The following is a 12,097-nucleotide window of genomic DNA, read 5'->3' on the forward strand; positions in this document are numbered from 1 at the left end:
AGAGAGAGAGAGAGAGAGAGAGAGAGAGAGAGAGAGAGAGAGAGAGAGAGAGACAGAGAGACAGAGAGACAGAGAGAGAGACAGAGAGAAAGACAAAGAGAGACAGAAGGCAGAGGGAGGGAGGGGGAGAGGGAGACAGAGAGAGGAAGAGAGAGAGAGATTCAATAACACAAATACTATAAATAAATATTTAAGGGGCTGCTGGAAAGACAGATGAACAGTTAAATACACCTTTTCTCTTAAAGACAAACTGGCTTAAATTTCAGAACATGAATACATGACAACTTGCAAGCCTAGACCTATAATTCCAGTTCCAAGGAAGTCAATGTATTCTTCTAACCTCTATAGGGCAAAGCACATATATGGTACACATGTAGTCATGTGAGAAAAACATTCATGTGTATGAGGTAAAGTTTACAAAATCTAAAAGTAATAAATCTTTTAAAAGTGGAAACACTTTTTCCTATATTCTTTGCAATAAGGCTTAGGAAAAACTTCTGTTTTCTTCAAAATAAATGATAAAAAAGTTCCATTTAATTAGAAATAAATTTCCTTCAAAATTCTGTTCCTCAAACCAACCTCTTCCTCACTATGTTCTTTGTATTCTTCTCAGCTATTCATGAGTATGTTTGTCTTTTCTTTAATAAATTGAAAATCTGTTAAAATAGGGTAATTGAACATAAAATGCAACTGAGATAAAACTCGAATGAGGTGTCCTGAAATAAAACTTTGTTAGTATGATGAAAATTGTATTTCTAACAGTTTCCATAAAAATAGTCTAGATTTCTAGGGGTGATTTCATTAGATGAACATTGTGGTTTTTTTTTTCTTCATCAATATAATTCTAGGCTAGTAATCATCTAAAGTAGGATTTTGTTTTCTGCATTTAGTTAGTCAAACCACGTTTTACTAACTTTAATGTAAGAGGTATGAGTTTCAGTAAAATACAACTACAAGAGGGGATTGAATTTATTTATATCTCCCTCTTTGGAATTCATTCAAAAAATAAATTTGTGACTGGTAAGATGGCTCAGTAGGTAAAGGTGCTTGCTGCCAAGGCTTACAATCTGAATTTAAACCCTGGTATCCAGGAAGTAGAAGGAGAAAACCAAATTTCTCAACTGTTTCTCTGGCCTATGCATGCAAACCATTGCATGTTCATACTTAGATCATTCGACATAAATAAACAAGTGCATGGAATAACACAGTGGTAGATCATATTAAGAACCTGAACATCATATTTAATTAAAGACATTGAATTCCTCTTAAATGCCACCAAAGAAATAGCAAAAACTGTAATTCAAGTGGCAATCACTATTTCAAATAAGTGAAACATAATTTAATAATATTTTTCTGGCTATTAATGTCACTCCATTGATTCTTGGGAGCCTCCCTTATTCCAGGTCTGGAATGTCCTCAAGATGTATTCCCTGCAGTTCCCACCAGCCAATAGCTGCAAACTTATATTTATTCTCATGGCCACCTGGCTATCTCCCCTGTCTCTTCCCACACCTGATCCTGAACACCAACTGTTTTCCTCACTATCCCCTCTTCCACCATGTTTTCTTGGTCTATTTGCCTCCTACACTATTTTGTTACCTATTCTGATTGACATTCAAGCCTCCTCACTTGTGCCTTCTATCTTGTTTAACTTCTTTGAGTCTGTGAAGTGTACAGCAATAAGACAACTAAAGGAGATCATCGGGATACAAAGTGTAAAAAAAGAAGTAAAGGAAAACTATTTCCAGATGATATGATAGTATACATAAGCAATTCCAGAAAATTTTTAAGAGTCTTCTCTTGCAGATAAACACCGTCAGCAAAGTGGCTTGATACAAAATTAACTTAAAGAAATCAATAGCCATATTTTATATGAATGATAAACAAGTTGAATATGAAGTTAGAGAAAAAAATCAATCTTCATAATAGTGACAAATTATATAAAATATCTTTGTATAACTAACCAAGCATGTGAAAGACCTATGACAAGAACTTCAAGTCCCCCAATAAAGAACGACAATAAGATCTTAAGAGATGGAAAAATCTCCCATGCTCATGGATAGGTAGGATCAACATATTGAAAATGGTTATCTTACAAAAAGCAATCAGATTCAGTGCAATTCCCACCAAATTCCAACATGAATTTTTATAGACCTTGAATGAGTAATTCTCAACTTCATATGGAAAAACAACAACAACAATCAATCAGTCAATAACATTTAAAAAAACAAGATAGCTAAAACAATCCTGAACAATAAAAGAACTTGAGAAGGATCACCATTCCTGACTGCAAGCTGTACTACAGAGGAATAGTGATAAAAATTGCATGGCTTTGTTAGAGAAAGAGACACATTAATCAACAGAATTGAATTGAAGACCCAGAAATAAATCCAGAAATAAATGAACACTTGACTTTTGATAAAGAAGGCAAAACCATAAAATTGAAAACAGAAACATCTTTACAAATGATGCTGGTCTAACTTAATGTCTACATGTAAAACAAAATGAAGATAGATCTACTTTTATCACCCTACACAAACTCAAGTCCAAGTGGATTAAGGACTTCAGTGTAAAAATAGATACACTAAATCTCATAGAAGAGAAAGTGGGGAATACCCTTAAACGTATTGGTATAGGAGGTAATTTCCTGAAAAGAATACCAGTGGCTCAGGTTCTAAGAAAAATGGACAAATGGGACCCCACAAAACTTCAAAGTTCTGTAAGTCAAAGGACACTGAATAGAAAAAAATGATAGCTTACAAATAGGGAAACCATCTTCACCAACTGTACATCTGACATAGGACTAATATCGAAAATTAATGAAGACCTTAAGAAGTTAGATAACAACGACTCAAATAACCCAATTAAAAATGGGGGTATAGACCTAAACAGAGAATTCTCAACAGAGAAATCTCAAGTGGCCAAGAAGCACTTAAAGTAATGTTCAATGTCCTTAGTCATCAGAGAAATCTAAATCAAAACATCTCTGAGTTTCCACCTTACACCAGTCAGGATGGCTAAGATCAAAACCTCAAGAGATAGCACATGGTCATAATAATGTGGAGCAAGGGAAACATTCCTCCATTGTTGGTGGGAGTAAAAACTTGTATGACTACTTTGGTAGTACAATTCATTGGATTCTCACAAAACTGGCTAAGTTCTGCCTTGAGACCCAGATAAATCACTCCTTCATGTATATCCAAAGAAACTCCACCATCCCACAAAATCACTTGCTCAATGTTATTCATAGCAGCTTTACTTGTAATAGCCAGAAACTGGAAACTAAGTAGATGCATTTTGGCTGAAGAATGGATACTGGAAATGTGGCACTACATCATATTTTACAGTGCATCTAATCTAACTTCCTTTGGTGTCAATCAAATGCAGCAGTCTCACACACAGGGTCCTGGCATATGTAGCTCACCCTGTCAGCCAGCTCTTCTCTGCTCTGGCACTATTCCTTCAGCTGAGGTGCCAGTTCCTCCAATCTGGGTGGATGCTTCTTCTTCCTGTGTGCTTAGTCTCTTGTCTGTGTTTATGTGGTCATGTGTCCTAACTATTATAACTAGAAGATACCAACACTGGTACTTGCAGAAGAGAGAGATCCACCTCTTCTATATCTTCTCTCTATAAGATCATGACTAGTACTGTTAGGTTACATGGTCATTCAGATGAAGGGCAGGAAGAAAACAGGGGGGAAATTTTAGTAAGTCATTAACATCATCTGACAATGCTGAGAATTCAAGGCTTGTGGAATGAATAAATAAATAATAAATCAACAAAACAGAAGCAGACATTAACTCACCAGTTCTTTCCAAGTGTGCTAAGTGTGATGTCTCCATTCCAACAACTGCAAGAAGTCAGGCATCCTTACTCAGTGAGACAAACAGCACCATCCGTCCATACTGAAAGTAAGAGCGAGTAGCCTCAGGGAGATTAGCTAGCTGCTCTTGACTCCTGAAAGTCATAAATTGTTACTTAAGCACAGTTGAGTACTGGTGGGTTTAAGGAGAACCCAATGCAAGAAAGAGAAGAGATACACATGTCTATCATATTATGAGTGGAGTAGGCACATAAACTACTCCTTCAAACAAAATTTAATGTCTCAGAGGCACATAGATGACTAAAGATTCTTGTTTCCAAGCATGATAGAGTTAGATACCAGAACACACAGGACAGAAGGAGAAAAAATAACTCCATACATGCACACACACACACACACATACACACATGCACACCCACAATTTATAAAATTATGTATAAGTAATGACAGTCTCCCTTTAATCTTGAGACAATTTCTGTATGGTAGTGGTAGCCATTACCTTCTGTGTGGAGGGACTCAGTTGATACAGTAATCACTCAACAGTTGCATCCGGAATGGTTACTTGTGTGTGTTTGTGTGTGTGTGTGTGTGTGTGCCTATGTGAACAGATACACTCTGTATGATCACTCACTTCCTCTGAAGTTGGATCAAGATCTTCTTTCTTCATTTATAATCCTCCAAAATTGTATGTGTTTATATTTAATTTGTTTTTTTTCTAAATGTGAAAACTTCTGTTTTCAATATTATTCCTGTGGTCAATTCTATAAGAATTCCTGCCACCATGAAATTACTGGTGTCCTAGAAACGTTGCATTCTCTGTCAGGAAATGGAGGTGTGTATCATTTGAGTGAGAACTGGCTTCTGGACATAAGAGGAAAGTGTGAGCATAACTCAGAATGCCTGGTGGTGTGCATTGCAGAGGTACTGCTTGAGCTGGATTTGTTTGAAGAAACCTCAGGCACCTGCTGCTCAGGGCAGTTGATAGCATTCAAAGCTGCCTGGGCAAAGAGTCCATTCTGCCTTCTTCTGTCTATAGATGGCAGCAAAGCCCGGGTCAGCAGCAATGAACCCTCGGCCATCCTGGGTAGTCTTCTGGATGACCAGTACTGGCACTCAGTTCTCCTAGAGCGTGTGGGGAAGCAGGCAAACTTCACCGTGGACAGGAACAAGAAGTACTTCCGGATCAAGGGTGAGACCGATTCCCTGGACATAGACTATGAGGTGAGTCAACCCTCCCAGCAGGTTCCTTAGAGTGGGGCAGAGGTCTCTGAAAAGAGTGCCTTTAAGCCCCCTATCTGGACTAGGCTACAAGTAAGAAGCCTCCTAGGAAGATGTTCATCAAGATCTGGAAATGTCTGGGACAAGATCTGTGTTCCTGATGTCAGCTATACAAGTTAAAAACCTATACTTCTTTTTACTCTCTTTATGTTTATGTATGTATGCATGCAGGTGTGTGTGTGTGTGTGTGTGTGTGTGTGTGTGTGTGTGTATTACTTGGGGCTGATCCTAGATGCATTCACATGCTATGAAGCCATTCTACTGGTAAGCTAGGTATATGGTCATTTTTCATTTTTTAAGTTAATGTCAATAAAAAAGCATTCTATCATTTTAGTACAGGATTTCATGTATCTCAGGCTTGTTTTTAACCTCTCTTAAACTACTAATTCCTCCATCTTTACTTTAGGAGTACTTGGATTCCAGGTGTGACCTCCACAATCCTTTTCATTTGGTCCTAAAGATGAAATTCTACTAATAAAGTTGCATTCTCTAGTTTTGCCCTAATTTTTAAAAGACAATATCTCATTCAGTTATTTGCCTTAGCCTACTCAGTATGTAATATTTTAGGCCTGTTCCACCATACTAAACTGTGATTTCCCTGTGGGTAAAACAAATATGTGAGTAATTATCAACTGTTTTTTAGATGTGAAGTTAACAGGATCTATAATCTTTGTGAGCAAGCTGCCAGGCATACTTGTAAGGGATTATCTAGGTTAGGTTAGCAAGTTTATAAGGGAAGTGTTGAGTCTGAACTATGACTATTTCTAGAAAAACTAAAAAATAATTTTCAGTGGCAAACAGTGACGTACTCTGGGCTGGAAGTAACTAAGCAAGCAGAAAGTGAAAAAGAAAGAAGGGAAGGAAGGAAGACTGACAGAAAGAAAGAAAGAAGAAAGAAAGAAAGAAAGAAAGAAAGAAAGAAAGAAAGAAAGAATAGGAAAGAGACTTATTGGAAGAAGACGGATGTCAATGAAAAGGGGATATAAGATAATAGTAAAGAGTGTAACTGAGATATACATATTACATATATAAATGAATGAATAGGGATGAATAAACAATATAAAATAAATATATGCATGGTGTTCATACAACTTTATGTTTAAGTTTAGAGAAATTTCTGAGAATAGTAAATAATAGTTTTGTCATTCAAAAGCATGAAGGTCATGTTAAAATATAAATTATTTTCACATACTCAAAAATATGATTCTTGTGATTACTAAAACATAGAATACCGATAGAAAAAAATGTTTCCCTTGCTCCATATCCTTGGCATCATGGGTTATCTCTTGATGTCTTTAGTCTTTTTTTCAATCTTAGTCATTGTGATAAGTGTTAGAAAAGCATTTGCTTTGTAAAAATGAGGATCTGAGTTCAATACTCAGAACATTGTTCTAACTTGCGTTCTGTTGTGAAGATAAATACCATCAACAAAGTCAATTGAAGAAGAAATTAATTATTTTTATATCATTCTTCCAGGTAACTGTCAGTCACTGAAGGAACAAAAATGAGAAATTTAAGCAGAGCATATGGGAAAATACCTCTTACTGGTTTGCTTTAAATAGCTTGGTCTACCTGTCTTCTTTATTAGTCCTGAACCACTTACCAACATATGGCACTGCTCACAGTGGGGTGGATACTTACAAATCAGTCATTAATCAAGAAAATGGCCCTAAAAATTCATATAAGCCAATCTGATGGAGGTATTTCCACAACTTATGTTCTCTCTTCCTAGATTACTGAATTTGTCTCAAGTTGACAAAAACAAAATAAAATAGATAAAATAGATAAATTAACTAGTAATCTAATCTTCAAAAAAAGTCTAGTATGAATGCAAGAATTTAAAACTCAGTACTGAGAAGAAATACAGATGGATTTTAGATGCTTATTTGCCAATCAGTCTCAAGTCCAAAGGAAAGACATTGTCTCAGACAATGCCATGGACAGAGCCTTAATATCCATACTCTAAATTGATCCTTGACTCATATATATGTGTGTTTGTGTATAAGTGCATACACACAGACTTACATTCAAATGAATGTTTAAAAATGTTGTATTATACTTTTTCTTTATTGTGTGTATGTCTTGGATGTGTGCTTGCTATTGCTCATCTGTGGAGGTCAGCTTCCTAAAGTCTGTGCTTTTCTTCATTTGGATCCAAGGGATCAACTCAGACTGGCAGGCTTGTTGGCAAGTGATTTTACATACTTCACTCTCTTACTAGTCCTCAAAATAATGTTTAAAAATAAAGAGGTTTTACCAGAAAATTAAGAGTAATAGTCTTTTCCACAGTGACCCAAGTTCATCAACTTCTGCTGCTTCTAATGGCTCATTGATACCTAGCTTGTTTAGATTTCAGTTGAGAAGGGAAAAGAAGACAGGAGCTTGTACCTATTGTTGAAGAATTTCACCAACTTTTTGGAGAAAAATCACAAAATTGACTATTAGATCAAAACCAAAAGAAAATAGTCACATATTTTGAGAAACCTTGAAAGCAGAAACTTCAGAATCTGCATTTAAATTGGGCTAAAGAAATTTTACTAAAGGAGAGAGGAAGTAGCATCAAAGGTCAGAAAAAATGAGGCCATCTATGAGCCAAGAAGAAGGGTAATAAGGTCAAAAGAAAAAAAGAGGCAGATTTTTGAGCTTCATACATTTAAAATCAAAGAGGGCATTTTTCTGCTCTTATTCTGGCTGCAGGTGTCTATAACACCAGAAATCTCATCACATTCCTGGAGAGACGGTATTAGCCATAGCAAGCTCTGAATGGAATATGAAGTCTCCCTGGTTTCATCTGACCCCAAGATCAAAGAAAACAAACTGTAATTCTTCAGGACAAGCATGTGAAATGGTGACAGAATTGTTGAAAAGCACAAGGCCAAAGCAGAGCGAGAAGGAAATGACATCATATTTTTTGATCTAAGTCAACAAATATTGTTTTCATCTATGGTTGAATCACATACTCAGTATTGAGGCGGCTAGAGTGATGCCTCAGTTGATGTCATGCATGCTACACAAAGTCTCATTTCATTCCCCAACACCATAGAAAATGTCAGCTGGGCATAATGGCTTGTCTTCCAACACTGGAGAGACAGAAATGAAAAGATCACAGGGGACTTTTGGCTACCCAGACCAATGGATTATTAAGAGTTGAGTTCATTGAGAGACTCTGACTTGAAAAGTAAGGTGAAAGTTGGCTTTGGAAGATATCCCATGTTGAAATTTGGCCTCTACATGCTTGCACATATATGCACATACCCATGTGTACATATTTGTGCATACAGATGAACACATACAAATATAAAATGAATAAGATAAGACTTTGATACAAATTTAAAAATCTTTTAAAGATACTCATTAAATTGTATTAGAAAACAACAGGATAATTAGTGCAATTATAAAGTCAAATTTTCAACTGGAAAATTTTAAGTGAAGGACATTCCTCCTCCCTCTACCCTTAGGAGGATTATGTATTAATTAATTAATTTATTTATTTATTTTCTTTTTTTGTAAATAAATTTAAACTTATATTGCTAATAACAAAAAAACGCTGAAATCAAATGGGCAATGAATATTCATGGGAGCTGGTGAGATGGCTTAGCGTTGAAGAACACTAACTACTCTTCCAGAGCTACTGAGTTCATGTCCCAGCAACCACACTGTGGCTTATAACTATCTATAACGTGATCCAATAACCTCTTCTGACATGAAGGTGTACATGCAGTTAAAGTATTGATACTCGCAGAGTAAAATAAAATTTAAAAATAAAGCACTTCAGTAGACATTTGATTTTCTTTTCTCGATGGATTCGGTCTGATCCCCATTGAACACAGGAGTAATTTAGGAAGTGCCATGATAAGCCAGTGCTGTTGAGGGATAAATGAACCTGTGATGACTGTCCTACATTCATTCTGCTGCTTTAATGAAACATTTTGATGAAGCAACTTGTGTTGGGAATGGTTAACTTGGCTTTTACTTCCAGGTCAAAATCCATCATTGAGGGGAGTTACACTAGGGACTCAATCTGGAACTTGAAGAAAATCCTAGCTGTCTCTGGCCTACTTTCAACTAGCTTACTTGTACAACCCAAACCCACTTGCTTATGGCACTGTCAACAATGCACCCTCCTACACCAGTAAGCAACCAAGTCAACCTCTCATAAAAGTACCCATAGGCCAATTTGATCTGAATTGTTTCTCTGTTAACAGTTTCTCAAACAATGCTAGCCTGTGTAAAGGTAATGAAGACACTCCCTAATAAGTAGTTGATGCTTTCTTAATGCTATCTACATTAAAGAGTTCTTATTTCTTTAGTGTGTGCTGTTAACCAGTTTGGTGGCTGTCATGGTGTCTTACATCAGCACCACAGCCATATCATTCACTTATTCTATTTGGAAATGTAACCCAGGACATTCAGCTGCTTTGGGTCCATGAAAATAGTGTGCTTACTTTTGTTGCCTTTGTATGTGTTGCAGTATGTGAGATGAACCTCCTGGGCTTTCTTAACCCAGTTACCTATAATTTGTCCATTCTCTTGAGAGGCTCTGTACACTAAACCTCTGTTCATGTTCTCGTGCCTTTGACAGATTGACACAAGTGACTAAGTTATAACTGTACAGATCTCATGCCTTCCACATTGTGCCCCACTCACCTAGCTGCCTTGCTCTGTGGCCATTCTGAATCCCAAGCAACTCCTAACAGTCTTAAAACATAATGGCCTTAAGAACCAGGATATAAATGCTTCTACCCTACTGTAAAGGTTGGTGAGGCAGATATAACTTAAAGAAGAAAGAGTTTGTCTTGGTTCCCAGTTCGAATACACAGTCCATCATGTCAGGGGCTGAATGGCAACAGAAATTGAAGGCAGATATTCATATTGGATGTAGAGGCAAGAAGCAGAGAGAGTCAAGTGCTGTGTACAACTTGCTCTCTCAGTTTTTTATTCAGTTCATGACCCCACCAATTGAATAGTATTACCTTAATTAAACCACTCTAGAAACTATCTTAAAGAAATGCCAGTATATTTGCTCTTTAGTGACTCTTCATTCTGTTCAGTTGAGTGTCAATGTTAACTTTTAAAAGTGCTTTCTCCTTAGGTGCCCCAGGGAGGATCAGAGAGGAAGCCTTCCTTCATACCACTCCCTGTTTCCTCCCATCTGTGCAACAAAGATTACAGTTTTGTTATTATCAGTATTTATATTCTGTATTCTGCAATTTTCCTCCCACAATATTTCCCCCTAAATTTGTTTGTCAAAATCTGTTGTTGAAAAAACAATGCTCTTCTTTTCCTACTTCAGTCTTTTTGAGAAATATTCTGTAGCTAATATTTTCTATGTGTGAAGCAAAGAAATGACAAGTTTCTTTTGAAAATTAAAGGTATCTAACATGAAAATTAAGAGAACAGATCTACCACTAGCTGTTCAAAATCACAAAAAATAGAAATATCTTAAAATAGATTTAAATTGCAAATTTAATTCTTTTAAAAGTTACAAACTAAAAACATATCTTTTAAAAATATAAAATGCTAACATTAAAAATACTTGGATAATACATTCAGTCAAAAATGCCTTTGTAAATAAATTATAAACATTTACAATGGGTATTTTTAAAACTTTCTCCAGATTTACAAACTGTTATAAAATCAATAAATTTCATAGTTCATATCAGACAGATCCGACTTGAACAAAGAAATTAAAACATAAATCTATTTGCTGCTTAAAACGTGTATACTTTCATTTAAAATCAAATAAATTACAGAGTAATTCAATAAGTTTTCAGTGAGTCTGCTACAATTTAAATTATTAATAGAGTAAACTCAATGTTTTTAACATGCTATAATCACTTTTGAAAAAAGGAAAGAATATAATTATGTTTCATATTTATTTAACATATGTAATAAAGAAGTAAATAAAATACAGTATACAGAATGAGTAGGAAAATATTTTCTCAAGGAGCAAGTCAGAATCACTTCTTTGCTTAATTGGAAAATAAAAAGGCTTTGCTGTTGTTTGCATGCTTTATTTCTAGAAAATTGTTTCTTACTGTTGTTTAAAATTACTTAAAATGTTTTGGCCAGATCTTAGAAAGTTTTGACCAGAAAAAAAAATAAAATAGAATAAAAGTACAGAAAATAAAATTGAAAATTACAGTGTTTTGTGAGTATCCCATTATTGTATACCTCAAATTCAAATAAATTACCTTAAAAAGTACAAAATTATCTGGTTGAGAAAATTAAGCAGTTCAATTTTTGAAATACATGAGAACATCTTAACTATACTTAGAAAGTAAAACAGAAAGAAAAGTGATAAACAGGATATAGTCATAGTAAGAAACATTGACATTTCTGTGTAACATATAAGGAAAAATTTCTGTTCCCAGTCATTCATGCCTGATTAATTATAGGAGAGATGGAGAGATGATATTGTTGGGAGAACATTGTTCATGAAAGAAAGAGGAGAGGGAGAAAGGCATATGGGAAAGTCATAGAAGAGACAGAAGAAAGAAAAGACAGACAATTAGAGAAGAAGGAGACAGAGGAGAGAAGGGAGGGAGGGAGGGAGGGAGGGAGAGAGAGAGAGAGAGAGAGAGAGAGAGAGAGAGAGAGAGAGAGAGAGAGACCCCAGAAGAGAGGAAGAGGAAAGAGGTGGAGATACAATGTAGAAGAGAGTCCTAGGTATACATCATTTCTGAGCAATGGAGAAAACCTGGTTACTGGTTAATGAGGGTGAAGGACATGAGAGGATAGTTACTATCCTCTTGGCTTGCACAGCAGAGTCAGTATTCCCAACAGATATTTTGTTTTCTACTACATTTGTCACAAATTATTTGTGTTACTTTACTGAAAATATACACAGTAAAGAAAACTACCATCCTGTAATCAATCATCCCTGACATATACCACTAAAATGTAGTCCTGCTCCTAAACACACTCTCTCTATTTCTCTCTCTCTCTCTCTCTCTCTCTCTCTCTCTCTCTCTCTCTCTCTCTCTCTCTCTCTCT

At 35.8% G+C, this 12,097-nt stretch overlaps 1 protein-coding gene across 3 annotated transcripts in view; it reads left to right on the forward strand.

Annotated features, from left to right (window-relative positions):
• Positions 1 to 12,097, forward strand: part of LOC114609465 (contactin-associated protein like 5-3-like) — a 565,569-nt gene that overhangs the window by 241,489 nt on the left and 311,983 nt on the right. For all 3 annotated transcript variants that reach the window (XM_028753829.1, XM_028753830.1, XM_028753831.1), the window contains exon 6: positions 4,860 to 5,044. In XM_028753829.1, coding sequence (XP_028609662.1) covers positions 4,860 to 5,044 — 185 coding nt within the window. The remainder of the gene's footprint in view (positions 1 to 4,859; positions 5,045 to 12,097) is intronic.

Source organism: Grammomys surdaster, unplaced genomic scaffold (assembly GCF_004785775.1).
Source record: "Grammomys surdaster isolate TR1022 unplaced genomic scaffold, NIH_TR_1.0 125973, whole genome shotgun sequence".
NCBI classification, from domain to species: Eukaryota; Metazoa; Chordata; class Mammalia; order Rodentia; family Muridae; genus Grammomys; species Grammomys surdaster.